This window comes from Tyto alba, unplaced genomic scaffold (assembly GCF_018691265.1).
Source record: "Tyto alba isolate M040663 unplaced genomic scaffold, T.alba_DEE_v4.0 Super-Scaffold_42, whole genome shotgun sequence".
NCBI lineage: Eukaryota > Metazoa > Chordata > Aves > Strigiformes > Tytonidae > Tyto > Tyto alba.
In genome coordinates this window covers 29,972,781-29,998,252 of record NW_024881318.1, presented here as the reverse complement: position 1 = coordinate 29,998,252, position 25,472 = coordinate 29,972,781, and the positions used below count along the sequence as shown (strand labels likewise).

General features: G+C 39.8%; 2 protein-coding genes across 5 annotated transcripts in view; both read left to right on the top strand.

The window, feature by feature from the left end:
* IQGAP2 (IQ motif containing GTPase activating protein 2) overlaps positions 1–7,796 on the top strand; it is a 130,803-nt gene extending 123,007 nt beyond the window's left edge. For all 4 annotated transcript variants that reach the window (XM_033009105.2, XM_033009104.2, XM_033009103.2 and 1 more), the window contains 6 exons: positions 2,178–2,265; positions 3,116–3,328; positions 4,678–4,838; positions 5,683–5,826; positions 6,333–6,441; positions 6,934–7,796. In XM_033009105.2, the coding sequence (XP_032864996.1) occupies positions 2,178–2,265; positions 3,116–3,328; positions 4,678–4,838; positions 5,683–5,826; positions 6,333–6,441; positions 6,934–7,047 (829 nt within the window). In that variant the 3' untranslated portion in view covers positions 7,048–7,796. The remainder of the gene's footprint in view (positions 1–2,177; positions 2,266–3,115; positions 3,329–4,677; positions 4,839–5,682; positions 5,827–6,332; positions 6,442–6,933) is intronic.
* A 4,212-nt stretch (positions 7,797–12,008) lies between these two features.
* On the top strand, positions 12,009–20,606 carry F2R (coagulation factor II thrombin receptor). The gene is made up of 2 exons (XM_042804909.1): positions 12,009–12,323; positions 19,129–20,606. Exons 1-2 carry the CDS (start codon positions 12,242–12,244, stop codon positions 20,328–20,330), a joined length of 1,284 nt encoding a protein of 427 aa, XP_042660843.1. The 5' UTR covers positions 12,009–12,241; the 3' UTR covers positions 20,331–20,606.
* The last annotated feature ends 4,866 nt before the right edge of the window (positions 20,607–25,472 follow it).

Below are 25,472 nucleotides of genomic sequence, written 5' to 3'. Positions count from 1 at the left end.
TACAGTCAAAAATATTTTTATAAAAACACTTAATACCAAATTATTATCTTTTGAAGTAATATCAAGCTGTCCAGAATAAGGATTAGTTTATTTAATATCCTGGTGCTTCCTGAACAAGAGGGAGAATGGGATGCTGTTCTCCTCTGTTACTATGCTCTATTACAATCCTACATTGTGTGGAAATATGTTGAAAAGATAGCATGAGAATTAATGAAAGAATTTAACTTCTCTATTGTGTAAATGCTTTAAAGAAATATCACTTTGAGGAAATTCAGTAAATAATCTGGCAGAAGAATAATTAGTAAATTGCGTTAAACTGCAGTAATATCAAAAGTTAAAATACTTATCGCTACCTTTTATACAAAAGATGTGTAAATACAGATGCTTAGCCTTCCTACCTTAGCTACAGAGAAATGTTTTACTGCAACTGTGGAATGTTAGGCATGTGGCTAAAATTCAAGTCACAGCTGATTCACTGAATATTCATTGTTTTTCTTCAAGTGACATGCTTCTTCCATAGAAATAGCGATATATTTTCTTTTTAAATGGCTCTGTAAAAGCTTCTGTGAAGAACCCTAAAATATGCTGGTACCCTTGTCTAGAGGACTCTACGTTAGGTGACCAGTCTTGTGGTTTGAGAGTGCAGTCACCACATGCCAAGAGGCGGGGGAGGGGGAAGTCATCCAGCCCCAAGTTGGGTGTTTCTGGAAACCAGAGCCAAGCAGGCTCAGTATGTGGGGAGAGGAAGCTGAAGGGAGAGAAGGTGGAAATAAGCCTCGTGTCTTAGTGGCCACATCAGCACCTGTTTCTAAGGCAGTGCATAAAACGATAACGCTGCCCCACGTATGTTATGTCCCACTGTGGTGGTGGCCACCAAAGACTGACTAATGTTTTATCAGACAGAGAAGCCAGCAATCTGTTGATGTAGACTGAGTGAACCAACTTTAGGCAACCTTTCTGGGTTTTGGTTTGGTTTGTTTTTTCTGTCAAACTGAGGGGTTTCCAAGGGAGTTTGTAAAGGAAAAATACATTTAACAGCAGTCCTTCAGAAACTGTTGAATGTACTAGAACCACCCAGTGCAATTAACAGCAGCTCTGGATCAGCAAATTAGTTTCCAAGAGGTTTATCAGGTTGCCTTCTAAGCTGGAAGGAGCGGTGCTTCAGGTCTGCCTGTGCTGTCAGTCATTCCTATCTTGCTGTCCCTTCCATGAAAGCTTGGATCATACCCAAATACTCAATAGTTTTGGCTAATGTTGCCTGTATATGAGTAAATCTTTTGTTCTATTTAATTGAATTTTTATGAGAACTTCTAATCCTGAAAACACCAACAAAATCCCCAACTTTAACTAGGCAAACTATCATCTTAAACCAAGCCATGAGCTTTTATCACAGGACATTTGATCATATTTAGACATTTTCATGGGAAACCTAAGATGCATCTTCAAGTTCCTGTACATGTTTAAGAATAATTAGTTACATCTAATTCATAAGTGTGTCCTCTAAATTAGCAGAATTCGGTAGGAGGATGTTCTTGGAAGTATTATGGATGAAAAGACAGCAGGAATTAGATAAATTCTTACCAAAAAAAGAACTGGCTTACATATCAGGGTGTAGCAGCTTCCCTTTTTTAGCAAGGAAATGCTCCTTGACTGTTTTCAGTAGAGAAGTATCTGCCCTTAAGTAGTGTGCACAAATGCACTGCTGTGGATGAAAAATTTCTTCAGAAGTTTAGCAATTTTGAGTGCATTTCTACTTTGTTCTTTAAGTTTGACTCTTAATGACACCATGCATACCTTAGGCTTTGCAAAGATTACATTCTTGTCTGTTTTGTCATGATCATACAAAAATCCACATGTGAATTGTTGCTTGAATTTTTGTTATGTTAACAGTAACTGTTTCACTGTGCTAGCTGGTTTACTGTTTTCTAAAACAAAAGGGGAAAAAATATGCATGCATTTCTCTAATCAGACCTGTGTAGGAGTCAGATGTTCAACATTATTAATGGAAGTTCCAACATTATTAATGGAAGCTCCAGAACATAAAAAGCTACGAAATATAAACATTACCAAGTATCCATTATAAAGGGGGAACTTGCTGCTTTTACTGTTGAAGAAATGAAATGCACAAGTGATCCAGTGACAACTGTTTCGTAATATAAATATATCCTTTTTTAAAGGACCAAAAGACTTATTGTGGATGTGATACGAACACAGCCAGGGGATACACTCTTAGAAATATTAGAAACACCAGCCACTGCCCAACAGGTAAGTGCTATACTGTGCCTCGATAGGGAAGAAAGTATATATTTTAAGATAGCTATTTGAAAGCCTTAGGAGATCTCTGACAGCTTTCTCCACTGCTTTGTAACAATGAAATATTTGTTGCTGGTTTTAGACTCTTCATAACGTGAGACTTTTCTTTTTACTGTATAATTGGTAACAGATTCAGAGGAAATGAAAAATTAAGTCTTTCTGTCAGCTAGCACAACTAAAATAGAATAATATATTTTCTTTACATTTTTTGTAAACCAGGTCTTTTCTTTCTGATGTTATAATACAATCAAATAGCCTGAAGTGAATCCTTCAACTGGATTGGGTTTTTTTCTCATGAACTCCAGTATCTTAACTCAAGTTCCCTGACACTCAGTTTATTTTCTTAAGCAATACAAGCAAACATCTGCCTGGGGAACTATGGCTATTCTTGGTATGGGAATCGAGTGGGAAGAATTCCTAGTTGCAGACTTCCCTGTAAATACTGACACACAAAGCTGCATCTCAATAATGCACACATTTTAGCTTACTTCAGTGTGTGCATATGCAGAGAACACCTGTGAAATCTGGGCAGTCTTCCCACAACTAAGTGAAGTTATTGAGTTGTTTGGCTGACTTTAGGCATGTTTTGATTAGCTGAAATGCCTGTCTAGGTGTTGTGATCAGTTACTTAACGTATATAAGATGACACAGTAAATGGAGCACTTCTAGACCATATGGTAAGAGGATATAAACAAAGCCTGCACCTAGATTTTTCCTCTGAGAATTCAATGTACTTGAATGTTGTTATGATCTGGTAAATAACTGTTCTGGATTATTTTTTTTTTTTTTTTTTTTTACCCAGGAATCTGAGCACTTGAAAGTTGTAGAAAAACGTGCCATCTTAGATTCCAAAACTCCAGAGAAAATGAAACACAGTCAATCCATTTTTGAAGATGGGCAGCTACCAATAGAACAAAAGAAAAGGAAAATTCAGAGAAATCTCCGCACATTGGAACAAGCAGGACTAGTGTCTTCAGCAACTAAGTACCAAGAAATTATAAATGAGATTGCTAAGGTAAATGGAACATGCTTCCCTGTAGATTGATGGGTTTTAGTCATCTCACCTATTAGAGACATACAGTATATGTTTTCCAGAAAATGCTGCGATAAATCACTGAAGTACCCACATAAGAAACAAATCATCTTTGTCTGCTGGCAAAATAAATGAAAAACAGTATTCTCATGCATAACTACCTGAACTGAATAACATACAACTTCATTATCCAGATTTGGTATTGATGTTTTAACTTCTCCAGTACAATGTGTTTCAATAGCTTTTTATATTTTAAAAGGAATCAGAATTTCCCATCAGTGTTTCAATTAATAATTAATGTAGTCCTGGTAAGGTTTAATAAGACTTTAAAAAAAATCCCGAACATTCTCTGATTGGTATTGACACTGATCTGCACTGGCAGGCCAAGACACAGGGAGAATACTGGGCCAATGTGGTGCCCATCCTGGGACTGATAAAGCACCAGGCCTGTTGTGTACAAATTGACATATCCTGTTCAAAGTCCACACCCAGTACTGGCTGTAAGACTCTTAGTGTATTGGATTGTCATGAATTACTCATGAGTAATATTGGATTGTCTTTAATTACTCATGAGTAAAATACTCATAGCTCACATGAGTGATTTACATACTGTAAATATGTATTTTTTTAAGTTGCAAATACATGTGAATATATAAATGAATAAATTACTCATGTGAGCGAAGTCTCTAATATCATTAATTATGTCATGTTGCACCTACTCTGAAGTGTCAGTTTAAAGCCCTACTTGGGTCAGGTCTCTGCATATGCTTCTACTTGAGACAGAAACATTCCACAAATGTAGAATGTACCCTATTCTTATTTATTTCTTACCCATAAGACCAGATGTTTTGTTTTGAGCTATTAAGGCAATCTGAAGACTGGGTTGAGCTATAGGACTGGAATTTGCTTTTATTTTACTTTTCATTACCTCAACTCAGCCATCAAACCAAGCTCTAGCTTAGCAGTAGCTAGCTCTTAGTAGAATCTCAAGCTCTCTTTTCTTAGGCCTCTCACCAGAAACTATCTGTGAGAAAGCTTCCATTTATGGCATAAAGATAACATCTTCCTTATGACTTCTGTGTCTGTCATGCCCTGGAGACCATAGCAGAGTTCAAGATACCACCACTTTTATACATGAGTAACAGTGTTATTGTTGTCTTCTGCAGAGTCATGTAAAATGTAGTACTCACTGCTGGTACCATGTTTGTGACAATTCATGCTTTCTCCCAGTAATTAAGCCAGGTTGTGTAATTACAGATTTGAATGGTAGTAAGCTGAGACTTTTTAAAATATCAAATTAATAAATCAATTACATTAACAAATTTATTTAGGATATCCGGAATCAAAGAAGATACAGACATCATCGAAAAGCTGAATTGGTGAAACTCCAGCAGACTTTGAATGCACTTAACTCCAAGACAGCATTTTATGAAGAACAAATTAATTATTACAACACTTACATAAAAACTTGTTTAGACAACTTAACAAGAAAGTGAGTTGAGTCTTCTTTTCTTTTAATATTTCAGGGTGTTTTATCAGGAGGGAGAGCAGATATTAATCTGTAGTTGAAAGTTTTAATTCCAGCAGATTGAAAATGCACAGATTAAAAAGTCCATGGGAGTTGTCACTGAGACCTGAGTCAAAACCTGGAAAGTAAAGTCTTGTACTTATTTAAAGCTGCCTTACAGAAAGAGGTCTGAGATTTATGTGTTTTCAGTACATTTAATTGGTGCTACCTTGCAGATCCATTAGCATGCTTTGAAGTCATGCATCTTTGGGAAGTAATTACTGATTTTCTTCCTTCATTAAAGGGATTGGGTCTTGTCTTTAGAATGGAGAAGGGGGAAATAAATGTCTAAAGAATTTCATGTTTCGGGTATGATGCAGCTACTTGACAGCAAGCCCTGCTGTCAAAGCCACTGAAGTATCAAAATGAAAACATTTTACTGACATGAACAGGAGCTTTCCCAGTGCATACCTCATTGATCCAGAAATTGACTCTAATGGCTAATCTTATTTAACACCTATGTCACTGTATGGTTACAAATCACTATTTTAAAACTATGATTGTGGACTCTTGGATCAGAGCTGCATTTCACAGAGTTTAAACAAGGTGCTAAAAAACTTTGATTCAAAATCTTTGCCGAAATGTTTAGACTATTCACTGTGTGTTAAAAATCCCGCCAATTCTTAGATTTGTTTTGAATGTTAATTTTGTTCATTAATAGTAGTTCAAGAGTCAGAGTGAAGGAAAGCTAAATACGGCTATAGGAGTAGCTGAAATATAAAAGACCTGGTAGATAAATAAAAAGCCATTTTTCTTGCTCTCTTCCCAGAAATTCACGGAGGTCAATTAAACTAGATGGAAAAGAGGAGGTGAAGGGAAGCAAAAAACTGAAGCAGACCTCATTAAAGTACACTGCTGCAAGACTGCATGAAAAAGGTGTCATCCTAGACATTGAAGATCTTCAAACCAGCCAGTAAGTGTGGTATAAAACAATTCAGAGCATTTTCTAATCAACAGCTGCTTAAGGGGCCTGGCTTTTGTTAAATTAAATCTTCACAATTTCCTGCACCACACCTAAAATGACCTCAGATTTTTACATTCAGAAGAATGATAAGGCCAACTTGTCACACTTTTTTCCCTTGTACCTTGCTATATGTTTACCTTGGGAAAATATTTGAACAAGCCTATTTTGGCATTAGCTTAGAAACAGTACAAGCAGCACTCACTGCTAATGGCTCACTTGTTCTGAGTTGTAGCAGTTATTTTCTTCCATTTACTGACCAATCACTTTCATATAACTGAGTAAACACCTTGTTTTCCATACTTCCTCACTATGGCAAGGTGAATGGATGTGGTGGTTTAACATTAATTTTGTATCTGGCCATTTTGAGGTTAGTGTAGTGAAAATCTTGTATCTTCTGCACACTTTTATCCATCTGCACAGCATACATAACCAATTACTCTCTTTTTTGTTTTGAGGTTTAAGAATGTCATGTTTGATATCACACCTGGAGAAGAAGTGGGCGACTTTGAAATCAAAGCAAAATTTTTGGGGGTTGAGATGGAAAAAGTGCAGCTCCATTTCCAGGTAGAGTTTGAATTTTGTTACTTTGCTATATGGTCACAGTTGCATTTTCTCTAAAGAGAAACTATTTCAGATCCTTTTTTTATTTGTATTCACGAACTATTCAATCAGCACAGAGCAGCAGATCATGTGAGTAATAACTCACATAATGTAACTTCTGTAGGATGCTGGGCACGGACTTGGGTTAATGTTTATATTAAGACAACTGCATGAAACCAAATGCCACATTAGTTCAGTAACAAGCAGCAAATACCAAGAGAAAATGAAAATACACAGAAAACAGTGTTTCTTCTGGCTTGCTATTACTGACAGTCTACAATTTGAGATCTAGAGGACATGTAATATTTTCTACAGCTGTCCAAAAGCTGCTTGTAATTGTTCAAATTGTGAAGGACCTGGAATTTGAGGTGGTTATCACATGATGAAAATGATCCCATCTTGTTACTGTAAGGTATGGATTCAAACAGAGACTAATTATTTTATTTCTGATTACAGGATTTGCTTCAGATGCAGTATGAAGGTGTGGCTGTAATGAAAATGTTCGATAAAGCTAAAGTGAACGTGAATTTGCTCATATTCTTGTTGAATAAGAAGTTCTATGGGAAATAAATGTCTTCAGATGTCATAGACTGCATCCATCAGTGGGAAGTCTATTCAGTATTTTATTTGCTTTTAAACATTTGTTTGAAGTTTGTCATTCAACTCTTCATAGTTTAAAAAACAAACAAAAACTAAAACACCAAATGTTCAGAGGAATATACACAGTGCCTTTTCAGCATTGATAATGAAGCAGAAAAACAGAAAATATATTAATTTAAACAATTCCAGATTTCATTAGTGTTGGTACTTTCAAATCAAAATATTTAGGATACTCAGTTATTGTGGTTGTATGGATTCTAAGGTAGGCAGAAATTGAGTTTAGTTGAAAATATAAACTTCTTCCTATGAAAACATTTTAAAATTACCTCAGATATGTAATACAATTCTTATTAGATTTTAAATATTTACCAAAAGAAATCCTAATTTGTTTCAAAGTGAAAGTTTGGGCAAATATTTAGTTACATACTGAGCCTACTTTCTGGCAGTTGTCATCTGTAAAGCAAACTTTTTGTGCAATTCAAAAATTTTTATAGGCAATTACGAAGTGACAATAATGTCTTATTGTACAAAAATATATTTTGTGATTCATTCCTACTAAATGCACTACTGCCTCGTGTAGAACGACATTTTCTACTTTCACAGCCTTTGGAGTGGTATTGGGGAAATCTGCATAGTGAGCAGTTGTTCATTTTAAAGTATTTGAATAAGTAAATTGTGCCTGTCTTTTTGTAAGAAATGCAATAAAATCAGTATTTAGATTTGGTTGTGTTTTGTTTTTTGTTTTGTTTTGGGTTTTTTTGTCTTGGTTTTGTTTAATATTCTTTGGAGATTGTTCTATGGAAAATAAACATTACCTAATTAAACTGGCTTGGCTCCCAAATTTCATTTAAAAGAATCATTAAAGCAGCAATATAGATGGTAGTGAAAGAACTTTTCAGTGCTTTTATAAAATTGTATTTAATTAAGCTTGATTGTCCTCAGAGTACACTTCGGGAAGGTTGCTCAGCAGTGAGGACTTCATGGCCTTTATGCCACCAAATGTGATGATAATTTTGCTGATGAACTACCAATTATATCTACAGAGCAAAAGTGTGTACAGTAGGTAATGTGATAAATACATAAACCAAGGGGAAATATTTCCTTCTGTCACTTTCCTCATGGCAAAAATTCTAGAAGATGGACAGTGAGACATTCTGGAATGCATTGTAAAAGCAAATATTAAACAAGTATCAATTCTGAAGGTGGAATAAAACGGTGTAAAGTCAGTGGCAGATATATAAACTATGAGTTTAGTTGGTATGCTGACCTGTGATGATATACTAGCTGAAAAAATGATTACACTTACTAGAGAAATTTATTTATGCACAGCATTAAGTTTGAACACTTGACTACTTTAGAACAGCTAATATCCATAATTAAAAGATAAACAGATCCTCTGTATTTCCATTCTCCTTCTAGCTAGTTATGTATGAGCCATTTCAACATGACATAAATGCTGTAGTATTAATACCATGGTTCACTTACAACAGGTGGATGGGAAGGTGAAAGAAGCACTTTTACTTCTAAACAAGAAAAGTGAATTGTATTTGAATATGAATTAAACTCTCAATCTTTTGTTTGCCTTTTTATTTGTAACAGATTTTACTAATCCCTACACATTTTCCACAAATTCTACCTGAGCAGGTAACTTTCACAGGTGGGATACTGATCCTAAGACCAGACCTTTGAGGTAATGTGTCAAAAGCCTGGAGTTCTGCAGGTGAGACAGACTAAAACCCCACAGCTTTTGTGGGAGTAAGTCACTCTTGGATATGCTGTTTTGTGTAATGCACTTGACACATATAGTGACCGCTTAGTTCTAATGTGAACAGCATGTCCCTCAGTTATTTTCGGTTTAGGAAGGCTTATTTGCTGTCTAGGTAATAACACGTATGAAGGGTACAGTCTGTGTGCTAGCACTCACCTTTTCCAAACATTTCTTAGTCTTCCTGTTCTTCTAGTGCACATCAAAGAGTAATTTCCATTTAATTTCTTTAAACTCATCTAGAAGCATTTTTCTTAATTAACTAGTTCAGTTTAAGGCCTTGTCACTGAACAAACAAGGGACCCTGCTAAACAGGATTGACCACAGTGATTCTCACCTAAATATAAGATCAACAGTAGTACCAGGTACCATGCAAATGAGCAAAGTAATTCTGTGTCCACCCACTGCCTTCTTATGCTGATGACAGCTACTAAACACAACAAAGAAGAAAGGCTTTTTAGAGGCTCCTCTAAGCTGCAATTTAGGGTCTTCAAAGTTAGATAGGACTTGATGAAACCAGTTTCATTCATGAAACAGTCTTGTGTAAAGACTTGCAGTGCTGGTGCCAAACCTGAATAAAAAGACAGTGCAGCTGAATAGAGGCTATGCATCACTTTTCACCATAGGAGAAAACATAACTTCCCAGGAAAGACTTGCCTATCTCTCAAATTTGTCTTCCTTAACTGGTGGTCACAAAAAGAAGTTATAATAACCAATTGGGTTAGGCTGTTAGAGCCCCACAGTTTGCATTTTTTTACTGTATGTATTTAAAGTTGACTGAGAGTGCTTGGCAGATAACTTAGTTTATTTTTGAACTTATCCATTCTGCTGGGGCTCTGAAGCTCCAAAACTATCCACAAAATTGCAGGACATCATCATCCTTGGCTAAGCAGACAGAAACAACATCATAAGCAATAGGTTTGTTTTGTTTCACTTTGTTTATCTGCAAACCTGCTTCTTTGGCTGTCTCTTAAGAAAATAAAGGAGCAACACAACATACTGCCCTCTAACAGAAAATTCAGAGTGACAGCTACATCTGATTCCAAAAAGTTCATAACTAGATAAACAACCCTCTTCCTGGAGGACTGATTTTGCCGTGGAGATATGCTTCTAACCTTATGCGCTTTGAGCAGTAACTACCCATCCCAGGCATGCACCACAGTAATCTATGTATTAGAAAGATTGCTCTTTCCCCAAACTGTAATAATGCAGCAATCATACTAGATAGTTGTAGGTTTTTTTGGTAGACCTAGTGTGTTTAACAGGAATGAAGTTTTTTCTGTAACATGCTTCTGCCAAAAAAATAAAAAAACACCCCAACCAAAAACAGAACAAAACAAAAACACACAAAAAAAAAAAGCTCTGAAAAAGGTGCAAGAAGTAGAATTATAACATGGTAACTGATAGCTTTAGAAGTCATCAACTCTCCACCTCCATTATACCAGTTTATCTAAAGTAGCAAGTTGACTTGCGTAACTACAGGATACAAAAACTGAATTAAACTTTGTTCCCCTATGCAGACAGAAAACTTAACAAACATGGGGGCTTTTTTTATTCACTATGTTTCTTGTAATTTAATTTACAAAGATGGAAGGACATAGCCCCAGTTCTGTCCCTTATATCCGCAACTAAGTTACTCCTTGCAGATACAGTCTGAGTTCCCCCCTTGTATCTTTCACTAACTGTAGGCTGGTTCATCCCTGAAGCACTGGGCCACTGGTTAAGGCTTCCTGAAACTTAAGAAATGCAAATACTGGCAATGTATGCTTTAGGGAGGTCCATTGTAACATTTTCAAATACACATTAAAAAAAAAAAAAAAAACAAAAAAAAAAAAAAAAAACACAAACACAACAAAAAAACCCCACACAAACCCTGATATTTAGTTCACTTCTGGTTTGGGTTTCGAGTTTTAAGTGTTACTTTTTGCTATGTTTATAGAGTTGTGAGACCACATGAATGCCGACAAATAGCCTCAATTTCTCTTCCCAATCAGATGAAAAGAAATTCCCTCTGATTAAGGTGTTTTCTAAACAGATTAAGAATAGTTCATGATTAAGGTGTTTTATGTGGGTTTCCTAGTGTGTTTGGGGTGACAGAGCTGTAGAAAGGCTGGCCAGCCGTAAAACTTGTGCCCCACACAAATTTCAGCCAGCCTTAACAGTGGTGTAATGTAGCAAGTAGTAGGTTTGTGGGAAGAACACGGCAGAGATGCAGAACGTACTGGGAACCAGTACTTGTCATCAGGAGTGTTTATTTTCCATGGTTTTCACTCTCAATTAAGAGCAAAGGTCAGTGCTTCGGCCGTAATAAAGGCGCTTTATACACAGGAACAAGTTCAAAACGGAGCTTCCCTCCCCACCCAAACTTTGTCTGTATTGCTGGAAACAGAAGGATATACAGTTGAGGATGGGATAGCACACCCTAGCAAACCAAAGCGTGTCCACTTGTAAAGCTTTTGACTGTTATAGCCCTGAGAAATCCAAAGCACTCAAACGACCAGTGCAGTAAGTATATTCAAATAAAAGAGCCTAAATAATAGCTGCAAAGTTACCAAATTATGGTCCTCTCTAGCTTTTGTATAGGTTTCAGTTCAACTAGCTCTTGATTCGTGAGCAGCTCTGAAAGACAGAACAAGCTTTGCTGCCCAAGGCACCTGCTGCTGGAGTTCAGGAGTGGCACCACTTCCCCGGGGTCTTGCAAGAAAAGACACGAGGGCTGCAAAGCTGGGTAATTAATTACTTCTAGGGTGTCCGGTGTTCGCAGAGCAGTCAGTTTACTAAACCCATGCAGTACAAGCAAGCTTTGATGTTGTCTCCTTTACACAGTGCAGATGTACGTATGAAGGAACTCTTCTGCATTAGCACGCTCTTTCAGCTATGAGGAACGCAGATACTTCAGCTGGCCTTGTAACTGCGCTCCTGTGGGCCATTAGCAATGTGGATTGCACCAACGAAGTCTGGCAAATTTAGCTCCGCATAACGCCCTGAGAATAACCCTTTGCCCTGGCACCTCCTGCCTTCTCGCCCTGCCCGAGCCCACGACCCCTCCGCCCCCTTCTCGGCCGGGTGACCGCGCTTTCCGCCGCCGTTCCCGCGGCGCGGTGCCTGCTGGCTGGCCGGTCGCGCTGCGCGGGGGGCAGGCTCTCCCCCCTCCCTTCCTTTCCCCTCCCCTCCCGGTGCCGCCGAGGCCCGTCTCTCCTCCCCTCCCCGGCGGCGGGCTCAGCAGGAAGGCACCCCGCCTCCCCTGCCGCCGGAGGAAGCCTCGGCGGCCCCGGGGCGGCTCTGCCCCAGCCTCCCGGCGGCTGCCCGCTGCCGCGCCTCGGCTGCACTCGCCTCCCCTTGCGCTGGAAGGACGGACGGACGGACGGAGGGAGCTCCCCGTCCCCCGGCGCGGCGGCCATGGGGCCGCGGGCGCTGCCCGCGCTGCTCTGCGCCCTGGCCGTCCTCGGCTGCCCGCCGCCCGCCGCCGCCGCCCGCCTCGGTGAGTCGCCGCCCCCCTGCCCTGCCCTGCCCTGCCCTGCCCTGCCCTGCCCTGCCCTGCCCGCCGCGGGGGGGGCGGCTGGGGGGGTGCCGGGGCACCGCGGGGGAGGGACACCCCCCCCCCTCCCGCCCTGCCGGGACCGAGCGCTCCCGTCCCCGGCGCGGTGCCCCGGCAGCCGGGCCGGAGCCGCGGGAAACCGAGACGAGGCGGGTCAGCCTCCCCCCTTGGGACAGGCGCTGCGGGTCGGGGGTTCTTCGGCGCCCTGAAACGCAGGTCTAGGTTTGTTCCCAGAAGCAGAGGCGAGAGGGCGGGCTGAAACGCAGTGTTAGCCCGGGTAAAGCAGCGTCGGGTATTTTTTGAGAACTACTTTTGAACAAGGGAGACGTCACAGATCTGAATACCTAGATTTGAGAAAGACGCAGTGGCACCGGTGAGGTTGCTGATGGTGAAGAACGGTAAACACTTGTCCCATGGCTAAGGAGGCAGCCGGGCAATAGCAGGTTACGATGGAAAGAAGCAACCAGGTTGGCAGGACGTGCTGGCAGACTGCCTTAAAAAACTGGCATTGCCGTTCGTTAACAACTTCCGAAAGTAGAGGGCCAGCTGAATTTGTAGGTAGCTCAAAGTTTGGAGGATCTGTCAAGGCAAAATAGTTCAGAATATCCACCCCAGGTAGATGACCTTCATGGTTATTCAATTAGAAACAGCACTAATAGCAACATAACCGGTGAGACCATGCATCCACCTAGCTCAGAACTTCTCTGACAATGCAGATGCTGAGGAAAGGAAGGTAAGAGAAGACATGCATGCATGTAACCTCCCAGTTTCTGGTAGAGGTACAACAGTACAAAAGGCAAGATTATGCATTTAGGGATTAACAACGTGGCGTTTGTTTTTTGGTTTTGGTTTGTTTGTTTCTGTAAAACTGAGTTTAACATTTCTTTCAATCACATAGTGATCACAGTGCTGCTGTACAAATAACAGCCCCACGAAATGGCTGATGGGAAGATTCAGTTCAAGCTCTACATACAGAAAAAGCTGTTTAGAGGAAAAACTAAGGGGAAATTTCAGAGCATGGAATACTTTGACTACTAAAATGAAGGCTGAAAGGGGGCAGAACTAGTGCTTGTAATTATGCTGGGAGGAATGTATCAGAGAGGGCAAATAATTTTGGCTAAACAACTTTTTGGCACAAGGACAAGTTGGAATGAAGAGATCACAATCATGTTTGTACTGGAAGTCTAAGGAAAAAGTCCTTATTTTTTTTAAAAAAAAAGGGCACTGGGATGGGGTTGTAAAGGACAAGCTATACATGTTACTGCTAGAAAAAAGATTGCACTGTTGAGTGCTATTCTTCCAGTTTATGGAAACATTCAAACTCGTTTTCCTGCCCTTTACAATTATAATCTCCATTACAGAGCATGCCAAATTGTACTATTTATTTGCTGCTTCCTTAGGAAATAATGTTTGAAATAGTTACTGTATTACATCACTAGGAAAAGAAAAAGTCAAAAGAAATTACTTCATGCACAGTAAAACTAATAAAGCCTGTCTACCTGAACATGTCTTCTACTCTCCTTGTACTCTCTCCCACTGTAATAATATAATTTCCCCACTGTCCTAGGTAACATTCCCTGTTTCTACCATAATGTACTTCATTCCCATCACCCATGCACTGCTGTATCCCCAAATCTGCTCTGCCCTTGCACCTGTGGCTTCTCCCCTGCTTTTCCCTTGATCCTTCAGTATCCACGGATACCTCGTTACTGACCTGCGATGGTCCTGCGGGCAGGTGAAAAAGCAGTAGTTTGGCAGTGGGTTGGTGCTAGGGACTTGCAGATTAGCCGATCATGAGCTACCGAGGTGGCTGGCTGAGGTCTGAACCTGTCCAGACTTTTCCGTGTTGGGACATTGATATCCAGGTAGATAGATGTTATCGTTGTTTGAAGCCAGCATCTGTGGTGAAAGAGATTGAGAAAGGAAAGTAAAAAGGAGCAGACACCTGGTTGCAAGAAAAGAATACATTAGAAAAGTGTGTTCAAACTGTTACTACATCAGTCATGTAATACAGTAACAAGTTCTATATAAACAGAGATGTGGGCTGAAGAAGATTTTTTTTTTTTTAAAGACAATATGGTGTTTATTTTTACTAACACAAATAATTGCCATCTGTCCCACAAGATTGTGTCTTACCTTGTTTATAAACGTGTCTGGCATGCACTTCACATTCTGCCTGTGAGTACCTAATGTATGGGCCACTGAGTAATTTAGATTCTAGATGCTTATCGCTGTGGATTATACAAAGGGGAGATAAGAGAAACTGACTTTTTGTTAACTGCCAGCGGTATGGGTGCAGCTGTCATCAGTGATGCCCAAAAACTCTTGTCCAGCAGCACACAGGGAAAATATTTAATTGATTTGAGTAGGAACTTATTCTTTAGTTTTCCACCTCAAAAAAATACCCCTTGGGACATGAACATTGCCAATTTGTAACATCATGTCCATATTGATGCGTCTACAGAAATTTTTTTGGGGAGCTCAGGAGTGCTTTGTAAGATTGGTTGAAGGCATTATGAGTTTTTGCTCTCTACTTTTTTTCACAGAACAGTACATGCAGTAGCCCCTTGCATACTAAAGTAGACATAAAAGGAAATTGTAAAATAGCTCTGTGTAAAAAAAACAAACAAACAAAAAAAAAAAAAAAAAAAAAAAAACCCAAAACAAACAAACAAACAAAACAAACAAACAAAAAAAAAAAACAACCCAGTGTCTTTCAGGGAAAGCAGACTATGCATGTGCTGATGGTGAGATCAACAATATGTAGTACTTGATGGAAAACAGCACAATATAGATTGTTAAAATGAAACAAGCCCAAACCTACTGAAAATTCACCATCATTTCTCTGTATCATTGATGGAGAATCAGTGCAAAGACCACAGGCAGTAAAAGAAAACTTTAGGCAATTTGAGTGTCGTACTGATTCTACGTAATTTTTGCCTTCCAGAGTCCTCATTGGAAGCAAAGACTCTACGTGTACTGTTCAGTGTCCTGACTGCACATCACAATGATAAAACCTCAATGCTTTGTCCTGCTCTTTCTTTGTTCTTAATTTCTTAGTCCTGTTCTTTCATACCTATTTATATTTTACAGGTACTGCAGATTCCAGTATAGCTGTAGCTATGTAAGAGTAGTTTTAAAATCTTTTCTGTCGAGCTACTGTATTGGCTGTCCTGTACTATCCCAGCTTACAGGTAATGCCTGTTTCCCATTACTGACCTTTATGTTTATTGTCAAGGCTCATTAAGATCTTCTGAACCTTTGATCATTTCGTCCTCTTCCCTTCTGTGTATAAATCTCTTATCATTTTTTTTTTCAAGAAAACACTGACACAAACGGAATACAGAATGTCAGGGCAATAACTATCTTCCTTTCTGTTTCAGAAAGCAGGAAGTACACTATTGTTTTTTCTAATAATACACAGATGATGCGTCATACAAACATACAAGCAGCTTTTTAAAGGAAAAGAACTGATATGTGGCTCTCAATCTTTTAAATTAAGTTAAACTGAATTTCATCAAGAAAGTTTAAATTCCAACTCTCTATATTATCAAAATAGCAAATGGAAAAAAAAAAAATAGCAAGTTTGAGGTCTCACTGCATTTTTCCATAGAGCTGGCTTTCAATTAGTAGCTCATGTCATCTAAGTTCAAGGTGGAGACATGGACTGCGCACAGGACATAGCATGGAGGTGTTGTTAACAGCATAAAGGTTGAGTTCAACTGTGAACTTAGGTAGTCTTTGCTCATACAAAAAACACTTAGTTTTCACCAAGTGACAATATTATTCCTGAGAAATTTAACTAAACTAAAATTATTTATGAGGCTTTTTTGTCCTGAATTATTGTAATAGGATTCTACTTTTAAAAAAATTTGATAATGGAGTAATGCAGACTCTAAATCCTTTCATCTAAGAAATTTGTAAATAATTTAGCTCCAAGAATTCAGAGTATAATTAAAATTATTAGCAATGTTCAAGTAACTAAAAGCAATAATTAAGACAAAGGTCAGCAGTCAGTAACAGGTAAATGGCCCGATCATAAATTTTTGCCTTTAGCATATTTTCATAATATTCTAAGTTAGGTGTCACTAATGAGAAATGGGTCAGGTCACCACCGAGGGTTTCCACATTACGTGACTTAACCTCAAGGTGAGTGGTTCTGGCCGGTTTGCTCCATAGACCTCAAAAAGTGAGGCACTGCAGCACTGCTAGCTCAGGTGAAGCAGTGCAGACAGAGCCCTTAGAAGTTCAGGGATACTGGGATGAGAAAAGAGTTTGCTGGAAGCACCTCAGTTAGCACATCATGCAGAGGTTATCTTGTCAATAGAGTTCCTGACTCTCATCAAGTTCATTTGTATTTGTGTCTCCCAAAAACACGCCTTCCTCACATGAAATCATGTCACCTCTTCTTTTGGTTCTCCACACTGTTGTTCAGCAGTGGAGAAACCAAGAAGGACAAAGGACATGTAGACCTTGAGGGACTAGGACCATCATTGTCTTCTGTTTCAGAAATGTTCTGGTTTAGAGATGTCAGTGGAAAAAAAATATATATTCACAGCATTCAGACACTTGAATTCATAAAACTTGTATGTACTGGAGATACTAGAGGCACTGTTCTAGATTTTTTCGTCACTTTTACTGATGTCTTTACCATGGAGACAAGACTCTGGGCATAAGGATTTTTTTTTTTTTCACTCAAGTGTAATTACAATCCTCCCCAAGAAGATGAATACCAGTGGTGTCAGCTATGACATACTTCCATTGCAGTGATCATTAACTACTGGAAATCACCTATTTGATGTCAGCCACAGGCTGAAGTTAGAGATGTTAAATATAACTTGTGTAGCACCTGAACTGCTGAACTAGGAGCTGACCCCCTGAGCCATCCAACTGCTGGGACTAAACTTTCAAAGTAAGGTTAAAGATTAAGGATTTATAGTTTTGCCTTTTGCTAGTGTTTTCTTTCAGACAGCAGAATAGACCCTTGTATAAATTGGTTTAGTGCCCTTCTGTACAAACATCTCACATACTTCTGTGCATTCGTGTTTAAGTAAAAGCACTAAATTTTTCCCATCGCAGTCTATGCAACAAGCTCCTAGGCTGAAATTCTCATCCAGCATCCTTTTTTTTCTGGCCTGCAGAGGTTGCAATCTAGTCATTTTGCATATGAAAACCGTTATGTGAAACACTTCCCCTCTTTTGTCCCCTCTGCCCCCAGAATGCTGCTGTGACACAGCATGATACGTACAGCACAGCATCTTTAACAAATCCCCGAATTTCCCTACCACTCCTCTCATCCTGCCCATCCCCACCCCCCCCCCCCCCTTAATTTCATCAAAATTCAAGCTGGGCAGGGCCTTTCTTACAGAGCCTGGGCACAAAGTGAGGTAATGGCATGCTTAAAGCTCCAGCCACTCTTCTCTTTGCCATCTGCTTCCTTCAGATGTTTTTGTTCTCATCTGCATTAAAAAAAAAAAAAAAAATCATTACTGTAGAACAAATAATTGCTTCTAATGAGTTGCATCTTAGATGGGTGAATCATGCCCGTGTACGTTCAGCTCACTGATTTAAGCTAACACACCATCATTTTAACTTTAATTGTCTAGGATTCAACAAAGGATCAGTTGCACAGCTAAATAGATGAACGATTACTTAAGTAGTAACTCTCTCACTTCTGTCTGCCCATAATATGTTTAAATTATCCTACACTTAACTAGATAAAGCCAAAGCTGAAAACGACATCCTTCCAAAATAAGTCTCCATACAAAAAACATTTCTGAAATAATGTCTAAGTGTGTGTAGTGGTGGTTCTTTTTTTTGGGGGGGGGGGGTTGGGTTTGTTTTTTTGTTTGTTTGGGGTTTGGAGTGTTTTTTTTTTACATAAATAAACGCTTATCACATATCCAACACTTTGTAACGCTAAATTCCTAACTCATTACAGCCACATACAAAAAGCAGACATACACTGTCCTGACACTTCTCCTCTCAGTCACAGACACCAAACCATGCTTGCAGAAGACCCTGCTGGAGAGGGAACACTACTGGCAGGTTTCAGAAGTGCCCCAAGGGCGCACATGCTGTCCTCAGTGGTGCACGCTGTGGGGTACCATTGTAGAACTAGGGAAGTGTTTCAGTGTCATCTGCGGCTACCTGTCTGATACAAGCAAAAGGTTGATCCAAGTCTGCCCTGAAAACTGCATGCAGACTTCTGCCATCTCTCTTGATGGGGGCTGTAAGGTTGAGTAAGATGTCTCCAGAGCACACAGAAATATTTCAGTAACTTCATGTTTTAATTGCACTTTAATGATCTGTTATTTTGGTGATGAGACTTCTAAAGGGAATTTTGTGAATGAACACTAGTATTTATCCCAGCACCTCACTTCTTACAAACTGTATGAAGAGTCTAGCAAGGACAGATCAAGTGTGGCAAATTTACTGTTTTATTTATGTTAAAGTAGCCCAAAGAGAACATAGATGAGATTGGGTCCTTAAGCACAGATGGAGTACCTACCATATAAAGCTTCCAAGCTAAGAGCTAGGAGACAAAGAAGGACATTTTACCCAACCTTGTAACAGGAGCTAAAATAAAAAGGGATGTACAAACATCTGTGGGCAGTCTGCACTTTGAACCAGGAATTAACATTATTTTGTGTTTCTAGTATGATTTTAGCTTTCCTTTTTCCTGTTTTCACTTCCCTATAGCATGTAAATATTTGCATATTAATCTTAATACTTTCTTATTTTTCAGCCTCCCCATACAATGGCAGCACACCACAGATCAGAAGTTTTGTACTCTCTTTTGTAAGTCACCAAGATGACCTTATACCTGCTGAAGGTGATACTGAAAATGACTTGGACGCTGCATCAGGAGCCACCAATGAGACTGGATCCTTCCTACGTGAACAACGAACAGTGTCCGTGCAAACAGCACAGTTCCTCACCAGTCCATGGCTGACGCGTTTTGTTCCTTCAGTTTACACTTTAGTGCTTGTGCTGAGTCTCCCCCTGAATATTACAGCAATACTCGTGTTTCTGAAAAAAATGAAAATTGAAAAGCCAGCCGTAATATACATGCTGAATTTGGCTCTTGCAGACGTCCTGTTTGTAAGCGTGCTTCCTTTTAAGATTGCTTATCACTTTTCTGGAAACGACTGGATTTTTGGACCTCAAATGTGCCGTTTCATCACTGCTGCCTTCTACTGTAATATGTACTGTTCAATAATGCTTATGACAAGCATAAGCTTCGATCGCTTCTTAGCAGTGGTGTATCCCATGCAGTCTCTTGGATGGCGTACATTAACACGTGCCTCGCTGATTTGTTTCGTCATATGGCTTGTAGCAATATCTGGGGTTATACCTTTTTTAATCAGAGAGCAAACGATGGAAATACCCAAGTTAAATATAACTACTTGCCACGATGTGTTAAGAGAATATGAACTTCATGGCTATTATCTCCACTTCTTCTCCATCTTCTCTTCTGTGTTTTTTGTAGTCCCATTTGTAATTTCCACTGTCTGTTACGTGTGTATCATTCGATGTCTTAGTTCTTCGACCATTGTTGCAAAACAAAATAAGAAGACACGTGCTTTGTTTTTGTGTGTGGCTGTTTTTTCTGTTTTTGTTATTTGTTTTGGACCAACAAATGTCCTCCTACTAATTCATTATATCAGTTTTTCTTATGATAACAGCTTGGAGTATCTCTACTTTGCCTATCTACTATGTGTTTGTATCAGCAGTGTTAGCTGTTGCATTGACCCATTTATTTACTACTACGCTTCTTCTCAGTATCAGAGACAACTTTTCAGCCTCTTCAACTGTAAAAAGACTTTTGATCCAAACAGTAGTAACAGCAGTGGCCAGTCAATGTCTACCACTAGTAGAAGGGCTACATGCTCTACTAATGTGAATAACAGTGTCTACAGGAAATTAACTAGCAATGCACTGAGATAACATGTCTTACATATGCTTAATTTTTAGACAATTTCAGACAAAACAAACAACCAACCTGTATTATATCCAAGAAATGCAAAACCTTAAACCAAGTTGTTGTACAATGCCTGGTTCTATGGATTCATTATAGTAATGCACAATTCAAATTATAACTCTGTAAATGTATAAATACATATATATATAGTATATGTAAATAGGTTAATGTAGAGGGGGAAAGTAACTTCTTCATAATAGTTGTTGAGTGGTTTTCAAATAAAGTCACTTTTTCCAGACAAATCCTTTTCACTGTTAGTTCAGTTTATTGCAGTGTTTTAGGAAATCCCATTTTAGGATTTTGAACTGTATCAGGTGGAATTCTTACTTACGGAGCCACTCCATCTATCAAGTACTTCCTGAAGAAAAATACTTCCTGGACTTTTTGTTTCACACCCCCAACCCCCAACCTAGCCCCCCACTCCCCCCTGTTTGGCATTATTTCTGGAATTATATGTAAAGTTAATGTTCTTAACATTATTTTGCATCTTGGGCACTGTAACTGTCTATTTTCCATTTTTACATATTCTGCTTCAAAACAGCCTGTGTGGTTTTAGGAATGTGAGCAACTGAAAAACAGCTATTGATTCATGCAATGTGTCAGGGGAGATAAGCCCCAGCAGCTAAAACTAGCTTTTCTTTTGTTGTTCCTACCATACACTAGGCACCTTGGTTAGAAATGTGGTATTTTTCACAATTAATTTTACAAGAATTTGTGAAATTTTATTTCACAATAATTCAATGTTGAATGTCTCTCCAGAAAATATACTGAATTAAAAAAAACTGTATTAATCATCTTAACATGTGCTATCATGCACATGTTTAGGATTTTGAAATATTCTTTATCCCAGAGAAGTCTGGGTATTTTTTATAAATTTTACATTGTGTCCACATCTACTAAAATTGCTGTGGTGTAGAGACCAATGGCTAACTTCATTCTGTGTAGCATTCTTTTACTACAAAGGGGCATTAAAGCCAAATACCAGGAATTCAGTTTTAGAAACTAACGTGTAGGTAATAGATCTGTATAAGAAAAATGGAAATCAAATTAAGTAGGAATTTGGTTAATGTAGGATTTGCCATAGTAATCTGTCAAGAGGTACAGCAAGGGATAAAAGCTGTGTTTAGTCCAGCACAAGTAAAAGAAACCTAATACTTCTGCAGAGTGTGACAGTGAGAAACCTCTTTATAACCACAATCTCTTGTTGGTTTGTGTCTGTTCTTTAACAGACGTAACTAAGTACTGCATTACCGCTTTCCCTCTCGATTTTAGTTTTCAAGTGTTTGCCACTTTCAAAGTACATGAGTGGTAAAAATATATGTATATGTAGTTTGTGAAGCTAAAATCCCACAAATGTTTATGAGACATATTCACCTACATTCTAATTTTGTTTAATATCATATTAGGGGTGGTTTTGGTTTTCAGCAAACTCCAAAAGTATCTTAAAACTATGAACTTCCACTTCTTGCTGGTAGAAAAAATTACCTCTGTGCTTCCTGTAGTTACAGGCTTGGGAACAGTTTTTTAGATCTATTACATTTGTTTCAATGTTGTGATCTTTTGTTGCATGATAGTGGTTTATTTTTAGGTAGCCAATAGAAACCATCTAGTTTGGTTTGTAAAGGACACTTACATGCTAGGTAGGAAGGGAATCATTTTGCTCTGTGGTTGGGTAGTTTCACTTGTAAACTCTGTGTGCTTGAGAACATTTGAAAATGAGCGACTTCTTCCAACCTTATAGGGTAAAAAAATGAGACTGGTGAATGCAACTGTTTATCCTCATGGCTAAGAGCATCAACAAAGATCTTGAATGACCAAAAAAGATTTCATGCATGTTTATAAACCAGTATCTCTGCTCTGCCATGCACAGTGTTCATCTGGGTTTGTTGATGCTTCTAGCTTGCAGGAAAATAAACAAGCAAACAAACAACAATAATAAATAAACAAACAACCAACAACAACAAACAAAACAAAACCAAACAACAGGAAAGGCAGTTACAGCGCAGAACCCTTAAATAAAAAGGACTCACAAACCAAAGTAGAACTCTCAGTAACTAGTTAAAGTGCTGAAGTTGCATTTGGAAAGTATTTTCATGTTGTCTAAGCATGTTTGAAAACACAACACTTCACAGGCTTGAGGAGTGGGCCCATGCGAACCTCATAAAGTTGAACAAGGCCAAGTGCAAGGTCCTGCACTTGTGTCAGGGCAACCCATGGTATCCATACAGGCTGGGGGATGAAGGGATTGAGAGCAGCCCTGTGGAGGAGGACTTGGGAGTACTGGTGGATGAGAAGCTGGAAATGAGCCAGCAATGTGTGCTCAAAGCCCAGAAAGCCAACTGTGTCCTGGGCTGCACCAAGAGACGTGTGGCCAGCCGGTCAAGGGGGGTGATTCCACTCCTCTACTCTGCACTGGTGAGATCCCACCTGCAGTGCCGTGTCCAGGTCTGGAGTCCTCAGCACAAGAAAGACATGGACCTGTTGGGGTGGGGCCAGAGAAGGGCCACAAAAGTGATCAGGGGGCAGGACCACCTCTCCTGTGAGGAAAGACTGAGACAGTTGGGGTTGTTTAGCTTGGGGAAGAGAAGGCTCTGGGAAGACCTTATTGCAGCCTTTCAATACTTAACTTGTGTAAGAAAGAGACAGGGAGGGATTTTTTACCAGCTCCTGCAGTGACAGGACAAGGGGTAATGATTTTGAACTGAAAGAGGGTAGGTTGAGATCAGATATAAGGAAGAAATTGTTCAAGATGAGTGTGGTGAGGCACTGGAATAGGTTGCCCAGGGAGGCTGTGAATGCCTCATCCCCAGAAGTATTCAAGGCCAGGTTGGATGGGGCTTTGATCTAGTGGAAGGTGTCCCTGCCCACAGCAGGGACGTTAGACTAGATGATCTTCAGAGGTCCCTTCCAACCCAAAACATTCAATCATACATGCATAGGCATCCTACTCATGATGATGCTGATGTGTGGAAGATGAAAAACATGTTGACTGCTGAGGAATTGGTGGTGTGAGACTTTGCAGTAGTCCTGGGATCAAAAAACACCTCATTAAAAACTTAACGACTTGGCTCAAACCTTTGGGATGCCAGCTGCAAAGGACTCTTATCTTCATTCTATGTTTACATGGGAACAGGGCACTACTGGGGGAAAGAAGGGGCCTCTCCTTCTTCAGAAAGCATATAGTCATACTATTTGCTTCAATAAACGATTCAGCTTAGATCCAAGCTCGGGTCCATGTCTTCATATGCTGCAAACGGTGCCCAACATGGGGCACGACTAGGAGGGTACCAACCCCCACTCTGGCAACATCGCCCGACTGAACCAGAGGGAAGAGGTCTCACACGCACGCCATCGCCTCCCTGCAGGACAGAAAGTGAGCAGTCAGGAACAAACAGAATGTGCAATTCACTTACAAAGAAACAGCAAATGAACTTAGATGTTCTACAGTGCTTGTTAAAAGAACAGTGCCGAAATATATCAACTTTGGAGCTAGTCACACTCCTAGATTGGGTCCTAAAAAACGTGCCTGGGTTTCCAGTTCAAGGCACATTTGATAAAACTGTATGGACTAATATAGGTAGAAGACTGTGGGAGGCAGCTACTGACTCTGACAAGAAGGCTCTGCCGCACTTAAGAACCTGGTGGCAAGTGTCAGATTCATTAGAGCAACTGAGAAAGAAGGCTAAAGCAGACGCTTCGCTTTGAACTTCAACCTCTCTGCTGTGTCTTGGAGCTATGACAACAGCCCCTGAACGAGAGGACCCTTTCAATCCTGGCCCCATAGACCCCGAGCAGGAGCCGGATTTCTCCCCCTCAATAAGAATGAGAGTGAACGGGTTTGCAAATGTCGCAAGACGGAAACGGAACAATCGCGCCCCAGGATCCTAGATAACTGCCGTCGGGAAGCCCTCTCACGGGGGGACTTAGACATGTTGGACGCTTTCCCTGTTATATATCGGCCCAACCACCCGCCTCGATGGGATGCATTGCCCTATGAAGCAGTTAAAGAATTGAGGAAGTCAGCCAAGGAGTACAGGCTGCAATCGGCTTTCACTATCAATTTATTACAAGCCATAGCTGATGGGTACATGATGACTCCTCGTGATTGGAAATCGTTGCTGTGCGTGATAATGACCCCTATGCAATTCACAGTCTTTATGACGTAGTATGGAGATTTGGCCACTGCTAAAACCATGGATAATTTAGCGAATATGCAGGGTATAGGCATGGAAGAATTAATGAGGTAAGGAGTCTGGGCTACTCCACAAGCTCAGGTATTAATCGACAGAGTGGGACTTGATCAGATGAAGGACATAGTACCAAGGGCAGTTTGGCAAGTGCCTGCTCCTAAATCATCTGAGTCCTTATTTGCGACTATTCGGCAAGGCTCCCAGGAATCTTTTATTTGAGCTTTTTAGACCGGTTGAAGAATGCCCTTGAATGGCAGATAGAAAATGAGTCAGCAACTAAGAAACAGAAACTGCATGCTGAGACTTTACAAAGAATATAGCAGCAACAGCAATTTAAGGTCGCTCCGGTAGAGTTAGTACAGTTACTTGTTTGGATAAGGGATCATTGTCCATGGTTTCTGGAGACTGGTTCTTATAACTTAGCCTTATGGCAAAAGGTGGGCGAGGAAATTCAGACTAAACAGCTTTTGCAGCTGGAGACCCCGGAAGGAATCTTAATAACATGGCGAGTTGTCTATACCACCTTAAAAACGTTAATGCCTGAAAAAAAAGTTTTGCAAGGGCCTTCTGATAAAAATGCTGCCATGGAATCGAAAGAACCTGAGAGAACTGAAAATGTGAAGGTCAGAAAGGAATCTCAGTCATTCAAATTAATATACTCCTATTCTACTCATGAAAATGCAGGGCTGTCTGCTGAGTTGACAAAAGATGAAAATTAAAGGATGGATGATCCTTTTGATACAGGGCAAATTGATCTAGATCAGGAGGCAGACTTGTATCCACCGTTAACACCAGTAAAAGTGTTAGTAGCCTCTGTCCCAATTGCAGATGAAATTTTACATCGACAACAGCAACTGAAATGCTATCTCGTGTAATTACTCCTGGGCGACATCGTTGTCTACAATTAACTGGAAATGA

Coding starts and splice junctions, on each gene's coding strand:
- F2R (XM_042804909.1), top strand. CDS start 12,242: ATGGGGCCGCGGGCGCTGCCCGCGCTGCTCTGCGCCCTGGCCGTCCTC. Junction 12,324..19,128: donor CGCCGCCGCCGCCCGCCTCG/GTGAGTCGCCGC, acceptor CTTATTTTTCAG/CCTCCCCATACAATGGCAGC.